At 43.1% G+C, this 23,400-nt stretch overlaps 1 protein-coding gene across 1 annotated transcript; it reads right to left on the reverse strand.

Moving 5' to 3' along the window:
* Nucleotides 1–11,194: 11,194 nt before the first annotated feature.
* LOC112250816 (translocase of inner mitochondrial membrane 44 homolog (yeast)) lies at nt 11,195–23,017 on the reverse strand. The gene is made up of 13 exons (XM_024421271.2): nt 22,861–23,017; nt 21,933–22,037; nt 18,806–18,982; nt 18,537–18,617; nt 16,867–17,016; nt 16,487–16,623; nt 15,435–15,520; nt 14,237–14,329; nt 14,006–14,130; nt 13,566–13,616; nt 13,297–13,386; nt 13,091–13,201; nt 11,195–12,507 (listed from the first exon to the last, which is right to left on the reverse strand). The coding sequence occupies exons 1-13, from the start codon at nt 22,888–22,890 to the stop codon at nt 12,388–12,390; spliced, it is 1,356 nt and encodes a 451-aa protein (XP_024277039.1). The 5' UTR covers nt 22,891–23,017; the 3' UTR covers nt 11,195–12,387.
* Nucleotides 23,018–23,400: the final 383 nt, after the last annotated feature.

Raw genomic sequence — 23,400 nt, forward strand, 5'->3', positions numbered from 1 at the left:
CCTCTTCCTGGGGTCATGAAGCTAGAAGCTGTGAGAGAGGTGGCCCTAGTAAAGATTCAACATCTGCTTACAAATGTGCATATCCCACAGAAGGTTCTGGGGGAAATGAATTAACACAAGTGTTCAAGTGGTGAGAAAGTAGCTCTGCGTCAACACACACACCACACGTGACATTGTCTTCCTGAGCCAAAGAGAGGGGGGTTTAGGTGTCCTGAACATTGAGTGGATTTACACTGTTACCAGACTGAACATGCTCAACAGTGACGATGTGACAGTTTGGGAGTTAGCCAGATCATCCCTCCTCCTGGACCTACGGAGGAGGAAGGTTCCACTGGCCAGGGACACTGGACTTCAACTTCCTGGACTTCAGGAAGAAGGTCAATGGAAAATGTGACACTTGTGCTGCGGAAGTAGAGCTCAAGTGGACACAGACTGATATGCAAACTGAGCCAGAGACTGCCACTGATGCAGTTGCAGCAGATCACTGTGTTGTTGTGGAGGCTTCTGTCACCCATGATGGAACATCTCATCCAGGACAACACTCCTTGGTATCAGATGGATGTAGCTACTGCAACACTGGACTGGCCTGAGGCTGCAGGGGAAACTGCTGCTCTAGACTGTGCTGACCACTCTGTCTCTCATTCCATGTACCAGAAACCTTGAAGTAGGATGTGTACAAAGCCAGGGCAGTTTGTACAGCACAGCATGTAGGAGAATGATGACTCCCATTCACTATCCATTTCTAAAGAGCCAACAGGTACAGATCAATACAGTGAAGGCATTCTTCAGTCCTGATATTCCAATGGGACAGCTCTTATGATGCAAGAATGAGAGTGGGGTCTGTGATAGGTACATTACAGTCCCCCAGCCTGAGAGTACGCAAGGCATGTTTACCGATAGAATTAGGGCATAAATGGATTGTAGGCCACAGTGAGAATACTTTAACATGACATATAGGTCCATAACATGATAGGGTAGGTCCATAACATGACATATAGGTCCATAACATGACATATAGGTTCATGACATGACATATAGGTCCATAACATGAAAGGTTAGGTCCATAACATGATACGGTAGGTCCATAACATGATAGGTTAGGTCCATAACATGATATGTTAGGTCCATAACATGATAGGTTAGATCCATAACATGATAGGTTAGGTCCATAACATGATAGGGTAGGTCCATAACATGACATGTAGGTCCATAACATGATAGGGTAGATCCATAACATGATAGTTTAGGCCCATAACATGCTGCATGGTGAAGTCATTTGTACTACATAACGTAACTGACATAACTACATCTAAACATTTATCTTTCTGTGTGCATACTGCTCTGGCTATCCCTTAGTCAATGAGGAGGGCTGGAGAGATGCAGATGCTGTATCTTAACTGGGTTATCCTATTGTTGCAGGAATTGTCCTGCACAGCCGCAAATGCAAATTTGTAGTGTATTCGAGGTTTAACAAGGCTTTTAACGTATGTAATTTCCACTTTAAAAAGGTCTGACTTCATTTACACTAACAAAAAATGTATCAACCCCTACCAAAAATGTCCATGAATTATTATCCACTAATCCATTATATTTTTCCTGCTGTAGCAAACTGGCTCAAATTAAGAAACTCAATTTTAAAATCCTCCCTGGTTAGCATCACCAGAGAATGAATTCTGGCTCCATTTAAAATGATTGATATTTTTCATGAATTAATGACAAAAAAATATAAATAGATTAATAAGGAATAAGGGCTGAGTCGCGCCAGAGATGCAGCCAGCCGCGCCGATGCCTTGGATCACGTTCACATTGGTTTCTTCCCCCTCACATCTTTTACTGAGAGTTGCCAGTGAAGAGAAACTCGCCCAGACCCTCATGCACCTGCACGTGCACATGCGAGCACACACACATACACACACACACACACGCAGGGCCTGGCTAGTGGTAAGAGAAAGCACCTCTAACCAGGGTATGTCTCCAGTGGTTTAACTGGATGTACTCTGGATTTAACCCTTGAGATCACCCCCCCATCTCTAGTTTAATGGCTCAATCTTTTCTAGTACACTAAACATTAGGAACACCTTCCTGATATTGAGTTGCAAATCAAATCAAATCAAATTTATTTATATAGCCCTTCGTACATCAGCTGATATCTCAAAGTGCTGTACAGAAACCCAGCCTAAAACCCCAAACAGCAAGCAATGCAGGTGTAGAAGCACGGTGGCTAGGAAAAACTCCCTAGAAAGGCCAAAACCTAGGAAGAAACCTAGAGAGGAACCAGGCTATGTGGGGTGGCCAGTCCTCTTCTGGCTGTGCCGGGTGGAGATTATAACAGAACATGGCCAAGATGTTCAAATGTTCATAAATGACCAGTATGGTTGAATAATAATAAGGTAGAACAGTTGAAACTGGAGCAGCAGCACGGTCAGGTGGACTGGGGACAGCAAGGAGTCATCATGTCAGGTAGTCCTGGGGCATGGTCCTAGGGCTCAGGTCCTCCGAGAGAGAGAAAGAAAGAGAGAATTAGAGAGAGCATATGTGGGGTGGCCAGTCCTCTTCTGGCTGTGCCGGGTGGAGATTATAACAGAACATGGCCAAGAGTTGCACCCCCTGTTGCCCTCAGAACAGCCTCAATTTGTTGAGCATGGACTCTACAAGGTGTCGAAAGCATTCCACAGGGATGCTGGCCCATGTTGACTCCAATGCTTCACACAGTTGTGTCAAATTGCCTGGATGTCATTTGGGTGGTGGACCATTTTTGATACACACGGAAAACGGTTGAGCGTGAAAAACCCAGCAGCGTTGCAGTTCTTGTCTCACTCAAACCGGTGCGCCTGGCACCTACTATCATACCCCGTTCAAAGGCACGTAAATATTTTGTCCTGCCAATTCACCCTCTGAATGGCATAGATACACAATCCATGTCTCAATTGCCTCAAGGTTTAAAAATCCTTCTTTTCTTTAATCCTCCCCTTCATCTACACTGATTGAAGTGGATTTAACAAGTGACATCAATAAGGGATCACAGCTCTGACCTGGATTCACCTGGTCAGTCTGTGTCTTAGAAAGATGTTTTCTACACAGGGTAGTTGTCTATGTAACATGATTTACAGCAGACTGGGTTCAATTTTGTTTAATCACAGGCTTATCTGGAGTCATCAGAAAGGACTGACAGGGAGTGTCCCTCAGATATCAGCAGAGTGATTGAGGTCTCCAGTCCAATCAGTCTGGATCTCCAGTGGCCCAGGGAGGAAGGAGTTCAGGCTTCCCTAGCCGAGGAGTGACCAACCAGGCAGGAAATTGTATGTTCAGGCCCCTGAACCAACTGCCACCAGGTCCATCCAACCACGGATTAAACAAATCCTCATCTAAAATTGAAGCCCATCAAAAAGCAATTATTTGACAGAGTTTAAGATGACAGTTGACTAGAAAAATTGCATTTTTTGTGTATTTACTGCAACTTTAAAATAAAGCATTAGGGGTGTCATGAGGTCATCAGCAATGGAAAGCATTACTTATGAGTGAAGGAGTTCTGGAGGTAATTATGTTGGGCCAAATGGATTTCTGCAGCAAACTAAAGTATGATTTGTATTGATAGGGACTCTCCTGATTGCATGGGGGAAATCACTGAATCAAGCAGTCCATAGACTAGTGATGTGTCTCTCAAAATTCACAGTTTTTAGGATAAAGTCTGAGGAAAGCCCATAAAAGTTATTCAAGGGGAAGTTCAGATTTTGAATGACCATTTGATCACACTTGACCTGACCATGAACACCTGCCTGTGAACACCTGACTGAATACAATGAATTAAGTTTAGTCGCGCTGAGGTTGGCAGGTCAACGGAAAATTGCTTGTTAATCTGGGAACCGACCTGACCTACGTGGTGTTAGCTGAAGCAAATGCACAAGAAGCTTCAACGGAGCCTTGAAGGCATTCACTAGACTAGACAGAGGGAGAGAGAGAGAGAGAGAGAGAGAGAGAGAGAGAGAGAGAGAGAGAGAGAGAGAGAGAGAGAGAGAGAGAGAGAGAGAGAGAGAGAGAGAGAGAGAGAGGAGTGGGGACATTAACATTTCTAATTGGCTCTGCTGTCTTCATCAGTCAACCAGCACAGGGAGGTGGTGTGGACATCGGGTTGATTTTGATATTTTTATCTGGGATTTAATTTCCTCCCTTTTCATATTTTATCAAAAGCTTTCCCTGCTTCCTAAATCTCCTCCCTCCTCCTCCCCTCCTATCTCCCTGCTCCCCTGCGCCTGCTATCCATCATGCGATCTGACTTTAATATGCTTTAGCGAGGAATATAAGCCATTCATCACGCTGGCGAGGCCCAGGCACTGCCATGCAGCACATTTCATAGGCCAGTAAGAGGCGGCGGAGGCCAGCTGTAGCGCCGCTAATACTGCCATTTATTCCGTCAGGCAGAGCCGGATACATCCGTCACTCCCAGCTGTCTCACCAGACACCCCCGGCCACGCCTTTTATGGAGCCATGAGCCGCTCCTTAGTAAACATCATTTTGTCTCTTGATTGGCCTTTTGTATGGAAGAAAGGGGAGAGGATAGGGCGAGGGGTAGAGGGAGAGAGTAGAGAGAGAGAGAGAGAGAAAAAAACACAGACAGACGGACCGACACAGACAGAGAGTATGTCTGTAAGTCAAGGTGCACTTTGTGAATAGATACAGAGATACAGTAGTTACTTACAAAGTACAGGAAGTACTACAGATTTAAAAATGAAACCCCTCAAGGTTTTACCATCTTTACTCCTTAAGGGAAATCAGGGCTGGACTCACCTATAGGGTTTTTTAGCAGTATGACACTAAGGGACCTCAATATTCCAGGAATAATAAGTCACTATTACCTAAAAGTGCTAAATCATAGATTTCAACATCTGGAATTAGCATGCATAGTTATGTAAGTCACAGTGCTAATTAGCCATTTTTAATAAATGAAAGACACTATTATGACTGATAAATACTATACCATATGATTACAGTACACTGAATACAATAAATACAACCATGGGTTCAGTTCATTAAACTCATTCTATACTTCCCTATAATGAATGAATTGTGTGTAGTTCACTATAACCCCAACACTCTCTCAATCTCTCAACGGATCCTTAATGAAATACAAGTAAATCGTGCTGAGCAAAGCCAGCTGTAGCTAACTGTGGTGACATGGTTGCCTTGCTAGTTCTTGTAATGTCACTCAACTGGTCTTTAAGTCTGACTAAAGACCTGACCGTCAGCAGTTAAACTTTCTTCAACGCTTTCCCCCTCCTCATACTCATTCTCACGCACATCCTTCAGCTGTCAAATGGATCTCACTCGCTGCTCACTATATAACCCTGACCTCCATTACTATTGATGATGGGAGCGCCATGTTTTATCCCTCTTGTCAATTCACAGTCATGCTAATAGTAAAGTACAGCAAACCAACCAGACTAAGGGGAAACCACTGTACTTTTTGAATGCATATCTGCACTTAACCTAGTCCATTTCTCCTGTCAGAACATCTGGCTAGCATACAGCCTCTTAACTACCTTCTCAGTCTCATTTGAACTCCTGGTCTATATTTCATCCTATCTTTCCTCTTATCCTCCCATCTCAGAGTAGAAAAAAGTATCGCAACATTTCTAGTTACTTGTGTCTTTAAAACAGTGGTCACCAACCCCTTGCACTGGCGAGCTGCAGGTTTTGTTCTAGCCCAGCTCAATAGCCCACTGCTTCAAGTAATTGCTCTTTGGGCTGTCTCTCCATCTGGTTCTCCCCATGGTTTCTCTATGGAAGGGATCCTCCTGACTTGAGTTACCTCCCAGCTGCTTCTACACGTTAATGAATGCCTGGTGGTGTTGAGGGTCTGCTCTGTCGTGATTTAGTGGGTCTCTGTAATAACTGATAATAGTGCCTGGGGCTGAGCGGAGTGGAAACTTAATCCAATAGCACCTCCATCACTATTAGGGTTATTGATAGAGCACTGAGAGCAGGGACGGGGCTGCCCTGTGGCCCACCCCACTGCTCCACACACTGATTTACTCTTACTGTCGTTGAACCAGAGCAAACAATAGCTTGAGGGAAGGGGAGCCCCCACACATACTCACAAAGATACAGATGGCTGGTGTATGGCAACCCCCCAACACAGACAAGGCTTCTCTTCTCTCCTTCTCTTCTCTCTCCTTTCACTCAACCTCAAAGCCATCTATTCCATTATTTCCATCATGATGGAATGATGCCTGGTCACTGAATGTTCATACTGAAAGAGAAATACAGTCTAACATGTTGGCACAACATCCTCTCACCTGGGTAAATGATTTCAGTTACGAACCCACCCCTTTGATATTCATGCACCAGCTTATACAGACAGTAAGCGGTGTGCAATACTGCATCCCAGGTACTGGGGCCTCTGCCAAAAGATAATGCCTGTGGCTGACTCTCCCAGACAACTTATGAAGCCATTTGTGTCTGGTTAAGACAGGAAGTTGTATTTACAGCCCGGCTCCTTTTGTACTTTAACAGAAATCTTCTCTGTCTCCCTCCTGACAAAGGCAGATATGACTGGCCACTAAATCTTCTGACAAATGGCCGCCCTAAACAGCCCCAACAGAGGCTCAAGGGGAAGGAGACACTCAGATGGATGAAAACAGGATCTGTTCTCCTTTCTCACAGCAGAATCATGGATTCTCGTAAAGAATCCACCCTCACAATTGAAGAACTGTGTGTGTGTGTGTGTGTGTGTGTGTGTGTGTGTGTGTGTGTGTGTGTGTGTGTGTGTGTGTGTGTGTGTGTGTGTGTGTGTGTGTGTGTGTGTGTGTGTGTGTGTGTGTGTGTGTGTGTGTGTGTGTGTGTGTGTGTGTGTGTGTGTGTGTGTGTGTGCGCACAGGCGAGAGAGAGATTGTGTCCAAGCTTGGCTGTTCTCCTCTGCGCCTGATGCTAATGTGCGGGCTGTGAGTTACGGCACGTCCACCCACCCCCCGGTCCTCCTCGTCTCTCCGCCGAGATGACAGGGACAGAGAGGAGACTGGTCAGTGCACAGTCCTAACATATTAGTACTGAGCAGGCGTGCCGATGTCACACACTATCCTAGACCCTGATCTCCAATGCAAAACAAAGAATCAGAATCTAAAATAGCCTCTCTATTCGATTAGTGATAGATATATTCATGACAGATGGTTTTCCCACCCATCTGATATCGCTGGCTTATCTTATAGGAGAGGAGAGGTATGAAAATTAGATGTTATTATTGGACAGGGAATTTGATGAGGACAAAAAGTAGCTAAGCTGGAAAGTCCTGGAGAGCATCACTCAAGCAATAACAAGATTGTCTTTATGAAAAGATGAGAATGAGGAGATGAGGAAGATAACTTTTAAGAACAAGTCATTGTAATAAAAAGCAATATCCCCTCAAAAAACTGAGGAAGTTGCAGAGGAACATCCATTATCAGCATTTTTAGACCAAGATAATGCCACTACTGTCCTGCACGTTGAAGTATTAAAAGATGAATGTGATTTAACCTTGAAAGTGTATTACAGAACACCAATAAGACCATGGGCTTAATGAGACTGAATCTGGAGACTCGGAATAATGAGAAACCCAGTGAGAGGGATGAAGAATGACTGTGTAAATCTCACCAGCCCAGACAGACAAATCAACTACCAGTCCCACTGTGCCTACTCTCTGGTGTACAGCACACTGCCTTGTTACTGTGCTCCGACCATACACAGTCACGGACACAGCCACCACCTCACACAGCAGCTCTCTCTCTTTCTCTCTCTCCCTGGCCTCTAGACCATTCAGAGAAGTATGGTCCACTCGAGACAAATAGACGGATCTTTAGTTGTGTGGTCTCCAAAAGCTTAATGATTCGGAGGCTCTTTTCCAGAGCGAACATTTCAACAGCATGATGACAACTGAGAAACATACTCCTGGTTTTTACCTGAGGGATTGAGGTTTCTCCTCACTGGCTTGCTCACCTCTGGCACTTTGTCTATTACAAACAGAGGGATAAAGGAGAGGGTGTTGCTGGTTAGGGAGAAGGGTGCTGGGGGAACTCAATTACAGCCAACTTAATAGAGAATCAGAAAAGGAGGAAGAGAGGGAGATTAAATTGATAGAATAATTGTATTTTTATTTAAAAAATATATTTAACCTTTATTTAAGAATGACAGGCAAGAAAAACTTAAGTGTCAGAGATGGCCATTTGCCTGACTATAACCATGAATACTGAATATATCACATCAAATAATATAGCTTTGCTGACAAGTGGTAGTGAATTGAATACTATAGTCAACTGACTTGAGGAATTACTTTCTAGTCATCTTCCATGAAATGCATTCCAATTGGTTTGGTGTCCCTCAACTAAGGAAGATAACTGATGAAAAGTGGATATCGAAAGACATTAAGGACTCCTGCTCTTTCCATGACATAGACTGACCAGGTGAATCCAGGTGAAAGCTATGATCCCTTATTGATGTCACTTGATAAATCCACTTCAATCAGGGAAAATGAATAATGATTTTTTTAAGCCTTGAGACAATTGAGACATGGATTGTTTTTGTGTTATTCAGAAGGTGAATGGGCAAGAAAACAAAAATGTAAGTACCTTTGAACGGGGAATGGTAGTACGTGCCAGGCGCACCGGTTTGTGTCAAGAACTGCAACGCTGCTGGGTTTCACGCTCAACAGTTTCCCTTGTGTATCAACAATGTTCCACCACCCGTAGGACATCCAGCCAACTTGCAGGCCAGTCAAGTTCTTCCTCACCGACCTCAACAAACCATTTCTGTATGGGCCTCGATTTGTGCACAGGGGCATTGTCATGCTGAAACAGAAAAGGGTCTTCCCCAAACTGTTGCCACAAAGTTGGAAGCACAGAATTATCTAGAATGTAATTGTATGCTGTAGCATTAAGATTTCCCTTCACTGGAACTAAGGGACCTAGCCCGAACCATGAAAAACAGCCCCAGACCATTATTCCTTCTCTACCGAACTTAACAGTTGGCACTATTCATTGGGGCAGGTAGCATTCTCCTGGCATCCGCCAAACCCAGATTCGTCCGTCACTCCAGAGAATGCATTTCCACTGCTCCAAAGTCCAATGGCGGTGAGCTTTACTCCACTGCAGACGACGCCTGGCATTGGGCATGGTGATCTTAGACTTGTGTGCGACTGCTCAGCCATGGAAACCCATTTTATGAAGCTCCCGACAAACAGTTATTGTGCTGACGTTGCTTCCAGAGTCAGTTTGGAAGTCGGTTGAGAGTGTTGCAACCGAGGACAGACTAATTTTACGCGCAACAGCACACGGCGGTCCCATTCTGTGAGCTTGTGTGGCCTACCACTTTTCTGGTGAGCTGTTGTTGCTCCTAGATGTTTCCACTTCACATTAACAGCACTTACAGCTGACCGGGGCAGCTCTAGCAGGGCAGAAAATTTACAAACTGACTTGTTGGAAAAGTGGCAACCTATGATGGTCATTCTACTGCCGATGTTTGTATATGGAGTTTGCATGGCTGTGTGCTCGATTTTATACACCTATCAGCAATGTGTGTGACTGAAATATCCGAATCCACTAGTTTGAAGGCGTGTCCACATACTTTTGTATACAGTGCATCCGGAAAGTATTCAGACCCCTTGGCTTTTTCCACATGTTGTTACCTTACAGCCTTATTCTAAATTGGATTAAATAAATGTTCCTCATCAATCTACACACAATACCCCATTATTACAAAGCAAAACCAGGTTTTTAGAATTTTTTGAAAATGTATTAAAAATGTTAAAAAACAGAAATACCTTACATAAGTATTCAGTCCCTTTACTCAGTACTTTGTTGAAGCATCTTTGGAAGCAATTACAGCCTCGAGTCTTCTTGGGTATGATGCTAAAAGCTTGGCACACCTGTATTTTGGGAGTTTTTCCTCTCAAGCTCTGTCAGGTTTGATGGGGAGCGTTTCTGCACAGCTAATTTCAGGTCTCTCCAGAGATGTTCGACTGGGTACAAGTCCGGGCTCTGGCTGGGCCAATCAATTTCATTAAGAGACTTGTCCCGAAGCCACTCCTGTGTTGTCCTGTTGGACGTTGAACCTTCGCCCCAGTCTGAGGTACTGAGTAGGTTTTCATCAAGGAGTTCTCTGTACTTTGCTCCATTCATCTTTCCCTCGATCCTGACTAGTCTCCCAGTCCCTGCCATGTGTCCAATTCAAAAGTTTGGACACACCTAGACATTCAAGAGTTTTATTTTGTACTTTTTTCTACAATGTAGAATAATAGTGAAGACATCAAAACTATGAAATAACATTTGGAATCATGTAGTAACTCAAAAATATATACATATGAGATTCTTCAAACTAGCCACCCTTTGTCATGACAGCTTTGCACACTCTTGACATTCTCTCAACCAGTTTCATGAGGAATGCTTCTCTAAGTCTTGAAGGAGTTCCCACATATGCTGAGCACTTGTTGGCTGCTTTTCCTTCACTCTGCAGTCCAACTCATCCCAAACCATCTCAATTGAGTAGCACACCAGCTAGGGGGATCCATCATCACAGACAACCCTGAAATAGGTTGGCTACTTACTACCATGTATGAATCAATAGGCAGGAGGTGAGCTTGTTCATCAATTTTCCCAAGGCCCAGGTAATCAATCCTGGTGCATCAGATCTGGTAGCATCCACATCCACCCACTGTCGTCAGCAAGCCCCGCACCTCTGCATTCTAGCTGTGCTGGACGCCTCACAGGGGTAATGGGTGACATCAGTCATGATAAGGCCCACTTTCCATGTATTGTAGCATACTCTACAGTCAGACTTTCACATGCAGGAAAGGACAAGTAAGGACACTGGTTTACAGGGAGTCTATAGAGCGTATTGTCTCTCTGTTTTGAAATATATTTTGTTCTTCAGTCAGAGAATAAAAAGCGTTCACATCCTCAGTTGGGAAACTTTACAAGTGTGCTCATTCTCAGGTTTCAAAATGGCAGCCATCTGTCATATGCATAGTATTTTACGAGACCCCCACCCCCCTGTAAAAATGGTTAGAATGCCACAAACTCCCTGAAAGCATGATCTTGTTTCTCTCACTGCTAAACTAGTTTGGGTTCTTGTGAAGTTTTATGTTACCTGTTATGACACTAATGGGCTGAAGTTCAACAAGTTACATAAACCAAAACAAGTTTGGCATTAAAAACAAATCATAAACAAATAACACGGTTGGAATTCAGAAAAGTTTATTAAGTTGACTCATTTTGGCCATGACGTAATGAGAAACTACCATCATAAAAATCACCAGTATGTGGAGCCTTCGGTCTATGCCAAGTGGGCTTGATATAAAAACAAACACTCAAGTATGACATACACTGACATACCAGCAAATCACAATACAATGAGTTGTCAGAAGAGTGGTGGATCCATGTGTACATAAACATCTGTCTCTATTAATAATGAGGTCTGACTAGCCCCTTGTGTGGCACCATTGTGTTAGGACCGTTTAATAGCATGGCGTTGTTTGGAGGCCTTAATAAAAACAATGGAATTCCAAATAAACTGTGTGCCATACCACCAAGTTCACAGATGCTAAATGGCTGAATGCTAATTAGTGACACTAAAACAATAGTGTTAATATTTGGTGCAACAGAAAACCTTTTAGGATTTGTGTCCTCAAAAAAAAAAAAAGCTCATGCCATACATTGAAGTCCCAATTCATTGAGTTTTTAATAATAAACACCTTGCCGTCAAAAATATCAGCAGATTTTTCCAAGTTTATTTAAGGCAAGCCTAAACATTTTACAGCCAATGGGTACAAAAGAACTCCTCAAACAAAATGTCTGAAGGTGAAGTAGGGGCTTTTTAAAATTTGATATAATAAATATAGATTTTCTCAATTCAATATTTAGACTGGGCTATCATACAAATGTGTGTATAGGGCACTGGTGGACCACATGGCATCCAAAATGTCCTCCCCAAACTAGGAAGGGATCGACAGAGAAGCATTAAAGACACCCTTCACTTTATCCTCAATCCTCCAGTTAACACAATTATGTCTGGGAGAGGAGGAGGACAGTATCAACTTATCTGACCATGGTGTGACAGACAGAAGGACAGAGCGACTGCTCTGAGTGGACTACTGCCCCTAAAGTCACCCAGTGGGAACACAGGTCTATCCAGTCTGGGTCTCCTCTATCCTGGTCTGTGAACACTGCCAGTCTGGTACATGAGGGGCAGCCATAAGAAGCAGTCCACAGTGGGCCACCCAAAACCATGCTGGAGAAGGAGTTAGCTGGGTTGCTGAAATGGTTAGCACTGCTTGTTCATGTCCCTGTGGTAATTCCATGCTCTCCCGTCCAGCCCGCCTCCTATTCTCCTCAGTCTTCCAGCCCTGGGTGTATGTGTGTGTTGGTCTCAGAGGATCTGTTCAGTGCTGGAGGCAGAGATATCCAGGAGTCTCCAGGCTGCGTAGGGGTTCAGCTCCTCTTGGTCTCGACACAGGGCCCACACGTACATCATCCTCAGCACCTTGTCCTGTGGGTCAAACAGACAAAGGTATTGGCAAGATGAAAATTAAGTCACTTTTCAATACTTTTGAGCAGGTGTCCAAAGTGTACAACTCTCCCTGCTAGCCTGTCCAGCTTATCCTCTCAGTGAGAGACAAGGGGGGAAAAAAGTTGTGTCATCAACAATAAAACAAATAAAACAGCCTCCCTAAATCCCCTGGTAGTGCCTTGCGGTAGACTGAGGGAGTGCCAGTTTCCTGCGGCTGAGTGGATGCCCTCCCATTATGCCCAGCCCCCCCCTCCTCCTCCAATCCAAAGACTCCCCGAGGTGCCCTCACTGGCCTATCAGACAGATTTACAGCTCAGGAGGCCTTCATGTGGAGTCTGGCTGACAGTCGGCAGGGCCTCAATAGACTAGTCTGGCTCCCTCTCTTTCGCTCCTTCGAAAGACAAAGGGAGGAAGCCACTTTAGACTATAAGAGATGCACCCCCAGGTCTGAAACATTGCCATGTCTGATTAGCCAAGCTCAGAGACAAACAGAGCCCTGTTTGAATACTTTTACAATTGATCCTCATTTCCAGAGTAGAGATGGAGGGTGTATTCTACTCACAGGGTCTCCCTCTATGACGTCTCCTTTAGTGTTGCGGATCACCATGACCAGCTGGGCCTGGAAGGTGATGATCAGCACCGGACCCTGCTCCATCATCTTCCCCATGGCCAGCTGAACACACACAATTAAAAACACACTATTAGAAAAGCAAATCCCGCAAACAAATATTACGATGAGACTGTCGTAAAAGGCCTCGGGTAACTCACATCAATGTTGTCTATGTCTAGGATCTTAGAGTGGAACTGCAGGCCCATAGCCTTGGCCTGTTGAATGGGGTGGGCCAGCTGGCTGTAAGTCTACACATAAGACAGAGAGGTGTGGGTTAAGAACAGCAAGGGCAGGGGGGGAAAAATGACTGAAAATCTCAACATCACTATTGCAGGTCTACATTTACAGTACTTCAAAAAGAATCAATTCATCTTCAGCCGGTGTCCAAATGAATAGTCGATAAACTGGTCAATAAAAAAGTGCTTACCGCTTCATAACACCAGTCCTTCAGAACCTCCAGCTCCCCTCGGATCATGGCCTGCAGACAGAAAGACAGAGAGGTAATGCAGACAGAGAGGTCAGAGTAGGGTGATACCCACAACTCAAGAGGCACTGCAGACATAGACAAAAAAACAAAACAATAAAATGTAACTGCACAGAAAGAAGTGCTCCATTGATTTTACAATTTGTCTGGATATTCATCAGATTTAACTGAGACTGAGACTAATGTTTCAAGTAATGTTCAAGATCGCAGATAGAAAAATGTGTACAGTGTCTCTATTAACTGCAGTGACATACAACTGTTACATGGAAGGTTTTCGCCCCCCAATTATCTTCAGCTCAAAACGAGAAACCCGTTTTCCTATTGTATGCCTTCGACACAATCTGTATCGCACCAATGTCAAGGGAGGAAAGATATTTCTTTACCTCCAGGACGTTGGGTATGATGTCAAATTCACACTGCTTGAGGAAGACATCTTTGTCGAATGACGGATCCACCTTCAGAATCTCTGTCAGCACCTCAGACATCTCGGTCTTGGAGAAGAGCCCACCTGACCAGACATACACACAACTTTAAAACAAGAACAAAGACCGAGCCCAACTACCAAATACGTGATTGGGGTTAGTGTTGGTGGCATGGAGAAGTTAGTAGGTTACCTAGGATGTCGGTCATTTTATCTATGACGGCACGAGACGCTCTGACGAGGGCATTCTCGCTCTCGTCATACTTCATCTTCATTTCGAAGAACCCTGGGAAGAGAGCGCAAAAGGTGAGTCGTCTCATTTAATTGCAGTGCATCAAAGTCAAACAAAGAGTAACAGGCTTGGGGGAAGACGTCGTTTGGACTCAGCACCAGTAGTGTTACCCCAAGGTCAGGGCATTGAGTTGTATCGTATGGATCAAACACAGGGACTGAGCTGTGGGTCGTTGTACAGTATCGCTCTGCTGTGTGATTGGTTGCTTACTGTACCTCGCTGGCACATTCTCTGATAACACACACAGTACCAACATACCCAGATTGGATTCCATTATGTATTTACAGTGTCAGGCAAGTTGTGATGTGACAATAAGAAAGAAACTTGATACAATTTATTTCTATTGATTTTGCACAATGTCCTTACTGTAAATCATAGCTCCTTTTCACAAGTCCGAAACATGATTTCCTTAGGTAATGCTTAATTGCTCACTCCCTGTATACAGCTATGGTGAAAACCCACAACAGGAACAGTCATTTTCAAGGCGCCTAGTAAAAAAGAAGACACTGCTCCCCAGTCTCTCATACCCGACACCTAGGAAGTCCCTGGGCTCCCATTACCTGCTGCTCGTTAGCGAGGGCCCATTAGCACCAAGATTTTAATAGGAGCAGGACACTGTTCACCAGTCTGATACAGCAGTCAATCAGCTAGCAGAGGGATCCCCATCTACACTAGGTTTGGATCCCTTCACATTGTGCACCCTCATGACTAGGATTTTGGAGAGCGGAACGTTTCTGACCTCCAACCATGACGACAGTTCGAATTTGGAAATGTTCAAGGTAAAGTCAAAAGTTAAGGACAAAGGGCACTTGGTAAAGAAACGCACCACGCCCAGCAGAGTAACAAGCACTAAGCCACTGATGGGTAGTTTATACACTTAGCCCCATCTACTGGACAAACGTTTTACAGCGGCAGACATTCATACCATTCTTTGATGTAGCAATAATGTCATATTTTAGAGGAATTACTCGGTCTTCATCATATAAATAACATATCATCTTCCTACATTATGATTCGGAAAGGGTGATACTACGACGGCAATGACTACGGCAGACATCAGAAAGATTAACAAACTGGTAGTGAGACAGGCTGTCCTTACTGTTAAAAACCATGTTGTTATCCTTGAAGTCCTTCCACTGTGCGTACCATTTGGAGTCCTTGTGCAGCACCACCCCCATGGCATCCCTAGAAAACAGATCACTGCTCAGTGCTCACGGCCATGCCACTACACACACACTTATCTAGACTAGAACTGATTTTCACCCTTACTGTGTATCCAAATTACACTTGCAAGTGCAATTTGGGCACTGATAAATATGGTGTGATATTGAGCTTGTCAGAGACACTGTTAGGTGAGAATGATCTGTTATTTGAATGATTAGAATATTCCGCCCTGAAACAAATAATTGTATGGAAGTGATTAGAATGTATAAAATCATAATCAATCATAATCAATAAGTCACAATTAGGGTAAAGACAATATGTCTTTATGGTATTATAAACAGACTGTCTGAGCATGGTGCCGACCTGACTAGAGATTGGGAGAGAACAGGGAGTACGTGTCAAGAACCAGGTCACTAATCCCTGTCGGCTGGGTAGCAGGACATGTTTATTTATTTTATTTTACCTTTATTTAACTAGGCAAGTCAGTTAAGAACAAATTCTTATTTTCAATGACGGCCTAGGAACAGTGGGTTAACTGCCTGTTCAGGGGCAGAACGACAGATTTGTACCTTGTCAGCTCTGGGATTTGAACTTGCAACCTTCCGCTCTAACCACTAGGCTACCCTGCCGCCCCATGTGTGTGCGTCTGTTTGTGTGTGTGTGTGTGTGTGTGTGTGTGTGCGTATGGTTGTGTGAATGTGTGGGCGTGAGAAGTCAGTATAAAATGAATTGTTTTGTATTCTTGACTTTGGAACGTTCCCGTGAATAAACCTTTTTGACTATTTTAGCTGGGCCTCCGTCTGTTTCACCGGGATCTTACAAATTCTGGTTTGCAGACTGAGTAATATAATTAAATTGGGTTATGAACCTGGAGAACAAAATTCTCTTATCAGACACACATTTTGAGTTCTAAAGATAATTCTGCTCAAATAAAAAATCTAGAGCTCTACCGAAACAGAATGAGGGTGGGAGACTGGCAGCACGTACTCATTGGCCTCGAAGACCTTGTTCTCATTTTCTGCAGCCTTAGATGAAAAGTCACTCCTCTTCCGTAGTCTCTTGGGGGCCCGGTAGGGCCCACTCTGATTAAGATCATCAATCTCCTTCTTCACACTCTTTATACCCTGTATGTGCACATACAGCAGGCTTTAGGGAAATGCATGGGCTGTTGTGATGAGCTCCCTAAGCAATGGGTTGTTTCTGTACATTCCCTCCTGATCATTTGACTTGCTTAGTTTATGCAGTGACAACACAAAAAAATGGAGCAAGTGATTGCTATAATGCAGTGAACATGACCAAACCCGGTATTTGACTTTGAAGTGCTAAATTGGTCCGTTTGGACCTTGGAGAACCTATCCAGTTCTCACCTGAGATATTGCCCTGAAGGCACCGGACTTTCCCAGTTTCTCTCCACTCTTGGACACAGACTCCGCAGACGTCTTGGCTGTCTTCGCTGCTTCCTCCACGCCCTCCTTGATCTTCCTCCCTATATCTGTACGACTGACCTCTTCCAGACCCTAAAAACAAACAGATACTAACTTCTTGTCTGAGACACTCACACACCATTTCTGTTGATATGCCGAAGGCCTAGACCTACATACAGTGCATTCTGAAAGTATTCAGACCCCTTAACTTTTTCCACATTACAGCCTTATTCTAAAATGGATTAAATAGTTTCCCCCTCAATCAATCTACACATACTACCCCATAATGACAAAGCAAAACCAGGTTTTTAGACATTTTTGCAAATGTATAAAAAACTACAAACTGCAATATCACATTTACATAAGTATTCAGACCCTTTACTCAGTACTTTGAAGCACCTTTGGCAGCAAAATCAGCCTCGAGTCTCCTTGGGTATGACGATACAAGCTTGGCACACTTGTATTTGGGGAGTTTCTCCCATTATTCTCTGTAGATCCTCTCAAGCGCTGTCAGGTTGGATGGGGAGTGTCGCTGCGCAGGTATTTCAGGTCTTTCCAGAGGCGTTCAATCGGGTTCAAGTCCGGGCTCTGGCTGGGCCACTCAAGGACATTCAGAGACTTTTTCCGAAGACTCTTCTGCATTGTCTTGGCTGTGTGCTTAGGGTCATTGTCCTGTTGGAAGATGAATCTTCACCCCAGTCTGAGGTCCTGAGCGCTCTGTACTTTACTCGGTTCATCTTTCCCTTGATCCTGACTAGTCTCGCAGTCCCTGCCACTGAAAAACAAACCCCACAGCATGATGCTGCCACCCCCATAGTTCATGTGACGCTTGGCATTCAGGCCAAAGAGTTGAATCTTGGTTTCATCAGACCAGATAACTTTGTTTCTCATGGTCAGTCTTTAAGTACCTTTTGGCAAAACTCCAAGTGGGCTGTCATGTGCGTTTTACTGACAGCTCTAGGAAGAGTCTTGGTGGTTCCAAAATTCTTCCACGTAAGAATGATGGAGGCCACTGTTTTCTTGGGGACCTTCAATGATGCAGACATTTTTTGGTAATTTTCCCCAGATCTGTGCCTTCGACACAATCCTGTCTCGGAGCTCTACGGACAATTCCTTCAACCTCATGGCTTGGTTTTTGCTCTGACATGCACTGTCAACTGTGGGACCTTTTATATAGACAGGTGGTTGCCTTTTCAAATCAATCAATTTAGTTTACCACAGGTGGACTCCAATTAAGTTGTAGAAACATCTCAAGGATGATCAATGGAAACAAATGCACCTGAGCTCAATTTTGAGTCTCATAGCAAAGGGTCTGAATACTTGTGTAAATAAGGTATGTTTTTATTTTTAATAAATTTGCAAACATTTCTAGAAACCTATATTCGCTTTGTCATTATTGGGTAAAACAAGAGGAAAAAAATAATTTAATCAATTTTAAAATAAGGCTGTAACATAACAAAATGTGGAAAAAGTTAAGGGATCTGAATACTTTCCAATGGCACTATGTAATTCATGTCAATGTTTCCATTTAATTGACAACATACAGCTCTACATTTACCATGCTCAAGTTTAGTCATCAAGGCTGATGAGTAACTAAACAGCAATCCATGTACCTCTTTCACAGTCTCTGAGAAGGTCCCTAACTTCTTCTTCAGAACTTCAGACGTCTTCACAGTTTCAGACTCTATTGTTTGCTAAGGAAGAAAGTAAAATAGTGAAGGAAAGAAATCAATTAATTATTGAATCCAACCTGCCTAACAACATCCTTTGTCCAATGTGACAATGAAACAACGTGTGACATGCGCTTCAAATTATTTGCTGGGCCACAAATGTCCACCTGAAGATAAAGGAATAAAGCTGTTCAATGGATGGGAGCACTCACATATTTCCTCCGAGCTTGCTTCAGAGCTTCTGATTCCTCCAACTTTTTGGCCTCCTCGCGAAACTTCTTGATGTTCTCCTTCATTTCCTTGTTCTTGCTGAGCTCCTGTTTGAGGTTGTCCAAGAACCCCCCAAAGAAGCCTTTTCGGCTACCTCCCCTGTCTGATGCATACCGTACCTAGAGAGAGATATGGGCATTGTATGAGTTGGAGAAAGGGGAACATACACTATATATACAAAAGTATGTGGAGACTAGAGGTCGACAGATTATGATTTTTCAACACTGATACCGATTCCGATTATTGGAGGATCAAAAAAAGCTGATACCGATTAATCGGCCGATTTTTGAAGTGTATTTGTAATAATAAAAATTACAACAATACTGAATGAACTGAATACTGAATAACTTAATGTAATACATAAATACAATCAATTTAGCCTCAAATAAATAATGAAACATGTTCAATTTGGTTTAAATAATGCAAAAACAAAGTGTTGGAGAAGAAAGTAAAAGTGCAATATGTGCCATGTAAGAAAACTAATGTTTCAGTTCCTTGCTCAGAACATGAGAACATATGAAAGCTGGTGGTTCCTTTTAACATGAGTCTTCAATATTCCCTGGTAAGAAGTTTTAGGTTGTAGTTATTATAGGAATTATAGGACTATTTCTCTCTATACCCATTTGTATTTCATTAACCTTTGATTATTGGATGTTCTTATAGGCACTTTAGTATTGCCAGTGTAACAGTATAGCTTCGGTCCCTCTCCTCGCTCCTCCCTGGGCTCGAACCAGGAACACAACGACAACAGCCACCCGCGAAGCAGCGTTACCTATGCAGAGCAAAGGGAACAACTACATCAAGTCTCAGAGCGAGTGACGTTTGAAACGCTATTAGCGCGCACCCCGCTAACTAGCTAGCCATTTCACATTGGTTACACAAGCCTAATCTCGGGAGTTGATAGGCTTGAAGTCTTAAACAGCTCAATGCTTGACGCACAACGAAGAGCCGCTGGCAAAACGCATGAAAGTGCTGTTTGAATGAATGCTTACGAGCCTGCTCCTGCCTACCATCGCTCAGTCAGACTGCTCTATCAAATCATAGACTTAGTTATAACATAACACACAGAAATACGATCCTTAGGTCATTAATATGGTCGAATCCGGAAACTCTCGAAAACAAGATGTTTATTCTTTCAGTGAAATACGGAATCGTTCCGTATTTTATCTAAGGGGTGGCATCCATTAGTCTAAATATTCCTGTGCACAACCTTCAATGTTATGTCATAATTACGTAAAATTCTGGCAAATTAGGCGGCCCAAACTGTTGCATATACACCGACTCTCCGTGCAATGAACGCAATAGAAGTGACACAATTTCACCTGGTTAATATTGCCTGCTAACCTGGATTTCTTTTAGCTAAATATGCAGGTTTAGAAATATATACTTCTGTGTATTGATTTTAAGAAAGGCATTGATGTTTATGGTTAGGTACACATTGGAGCAACGATACGCACCGCATCAATTATATGCAACGCAGGACACGGTAGATAAACTAGTAATATCATCAACCATGTGTAGTTAACTAGTGATTATGATTGATTGATTTTTATAAGATAAGTTTAATGCTAGCTAGCAACTTACCTTGGCTTACTGCACTCGCGTAACAGGCAGTCTCCTCGTGGAGTGCAATGAGAGGCAGGTGGTTAGAGCGTTAGACTAGTTAACTCTAAGGTTGCAAGATTGAATCCCCCAAGCTGACAAGGTGAAAATCTGTCGTTCTGCCCCTGAACGAGGCAGTTAACCCACCGTTCCTAGGCTGTCATTGGAAATAAGAATGTGTTCTTAACTGACTTGCCAAGTTAAATAAAGATGAAATAAAGGTGAAATTGAAATATATATATATTTTTTAATCGGCAAAAATCGGTGTCCAAAAATAACGATTTCTGACCGTTATGAAAACTTGAAATCGGCCCTAATTAATCGGCTATTCCGATTAATCGGTCAACCTCCACTGGAGACCCCATTTAAATTTGTGGATTCAGCTATTTCAGCCACACCTGTTGCTGACAGGTGTATACAATCAAGCACACAGCCATGCAATCTCCATAGAAAAAAACATTGCCAGTAGAAGGTCCTTACTGAAGATCTCAGTGACTTTCAATGTGGCACCGTCATATGATGCCACTTCTCCAACAAGTCTGTTTGTCATATTCCTGGCCTGGTCAACGATAAGTGCTGTTATTGTGAAGTGGAAATGTCTAGGAGCAACAACGGCTCAGCCGCGAAGTGGTAGCCCACACAAGCGCACAGAACGGGACAATTGAGTGCTGAAGCGGTCCATACTGAAATGGTTTGTTGAGATCGGTGTGGAAGAAATTGACTGGCCTGTACACAGCCCTGACCTCAACCCTATCGAACACCTTTGGGATGAATTGGAACACCGACTGCAAACCAGGCCTAATCGCCCGACCACACTAATGCTCTTGTGGCTGAATGGAAGCAAGTCCCCGCAGCAATGTTCCAACATCTAGTGGAAAGCCTTCCCAGAAGAGTGGAGGCTGTTATAGCAGCAAAGGGGGGACCAACTCCATATTAATGACCATGATTTTGGAATGTGATGTATGACGAGCAGGTGTACATGTAACACTATAACTTTAGACCGTCCCCTCACCCATACCCGGGCGCGAACCAGGGACCCTCTGCACACATCAACAACAGTCATCCTCGAAGCATCGTTACCCATCGCTCCACAAAAGCAACGGCCCTTGCAGAGCAAGGGGAACTACTACTTCAAGGTCTCAGAGCAAGTGACGTCACCGATTGAAACGCTATTTAGCGCAAACACCGCTAACTAAGCTAGCCGTTTCACATCCGTTACATACACATACTTTTGGTTGTGTATTTCTGCATAAGAATCAAAGAATTTTGGTTATCTGACTACTTCTGCATTCAACAACAGTACATTGTTGGCTAAAGCAGAAATGGGTTGGCTAAAGCAGAAATGGGATTTACACATAGGCTGCAAAAAGAACTCTGAAATATAAAACTGAAGGGAAGTAGGGTACAATTCAAATTGTCTACTAGTACGAAATTAATGATTATCACAAGCGGAACAGTCACTGTTACCTGTGAAGAACTTGTGAGAGACCCACATATCCTGTATACATGAGGTCTGTTGTGTAGGAGCAAATATGAAGGACTGGAGACAAGCAAACTTCTTCTGACACACAGCTGGAGAGAGAAATACACAATTAGAAATAATCATTATAAAATTATGTTCTGGCCACATTATGATTGACAGAGAAGCTTTGTTAAACCTACAATTTAAGTGCCCAAGAGAATTGATATTGCCACCTCAGAGATTATGATTGCACAAATGTTGAAGACAACATTTAAAAAAAAAACTTTATTTAACTAGGCAAGTCAGTTAAGAAAAAATTCTTATTTTCAATGACGGCCTAGGAACAGTGGCAGAACGACAGATTTGTACCTTGTCGACTGGGGGGTTTGAACTTGCAACCTTCTGCTTACTAGTCCAACGCTCTAAACACTAGGCTAACCAGACTACATTACTTTACTGCTTATGAAATGAACAGATTCCAACCTACTAGCTACAATTGTTATATTTGGCCTATGCATTGTTTTATTTGATTTTCAAAAATTACTTTCAAGACTATTAAAAAAACCTTCATAGCCTTGTCACATTCAATTGTTGCACATGTAAACGATGTCCATGTCATCTGTCTATGCTATTGAAATAAGTGTGCAAAAGTGTAAATGATGCATATTCGAAATGTGCATACAGAGAGCAACAAACTACTGCTTGGTACACATTTTATACGGTTATGAATCAAGGGCCAAACACCGACATGACACAAGATTCCATTCAGAGAAGTCTTGTTACTAAGTTAGTCTGATTCGGCGTTAAAACGTATTGCAGTGGAGAAGACGGTTCGAGTATATAGGCATTCCATCGCTATTTTCAATAATAGATTACGTTAATTATTTATGGGTAAAAGACAACGTGGAAAAATCTGTTTTAATGACAACTAACCTGGTAACACTGACACAAGGAGGCCGCCATCTTGGTTGCATTGCCTGTGACCTTTTCCGCTGATGACCTTCTGACGTGTTAGTGGAGGAGCCTGAAGGTTGGACAAGGCGAAAAATAACTAGTTCGGTTCGGATGAAAGCGCCAACTTTGTCAAATAGGCAGATGCATGCATCATGATTAAAAAGATATTGATATTTAACAGCAAAGATCCAGATCAGGAGAGGTGTTAGCAGTAGCGCCAACTGGCTCGGACAAGGATAGAACAATGTGTTAGTTATAAGAATCTTAGGCTTTGTATAAAAGTAAACCGACGCCGACAGCAACACATACAAATAAGTAATGCCTGATAATACTGTATCACTGCCGCTTTAGGCTCTGGTCCATATGCTGAATGAGAATGAAAATAAGCAGTTAATAAAACTCGAAACCATACAAGATGGGTGAAAATGTGGACACTGCAGCGACAGGCTCGAGGTCAAGTTAAATATATATCCAACATTAGCAAGCAAACATTTCCGCAATACCATTGCTTTTACTTTC

The sequence above is a fragment of the Oncorhynchus tshawytscha genome, linkage group LG05, assembly GCF_018296145.1.
Source record: "Oncorhynchus tshawytscha isolate Ot180627B linkage group LG05, Otsh_v2.0, whole genome shotgun sequence".
In the NCBI taxonomy this organism is placed as follows: domain Eukaryota; kingdom Metazoa; phylum Chordata; class Actinopteri; order Salmoniformes; family Salmonidae; genus Oncorhynchus; species Oncorhynchus tshawytscha.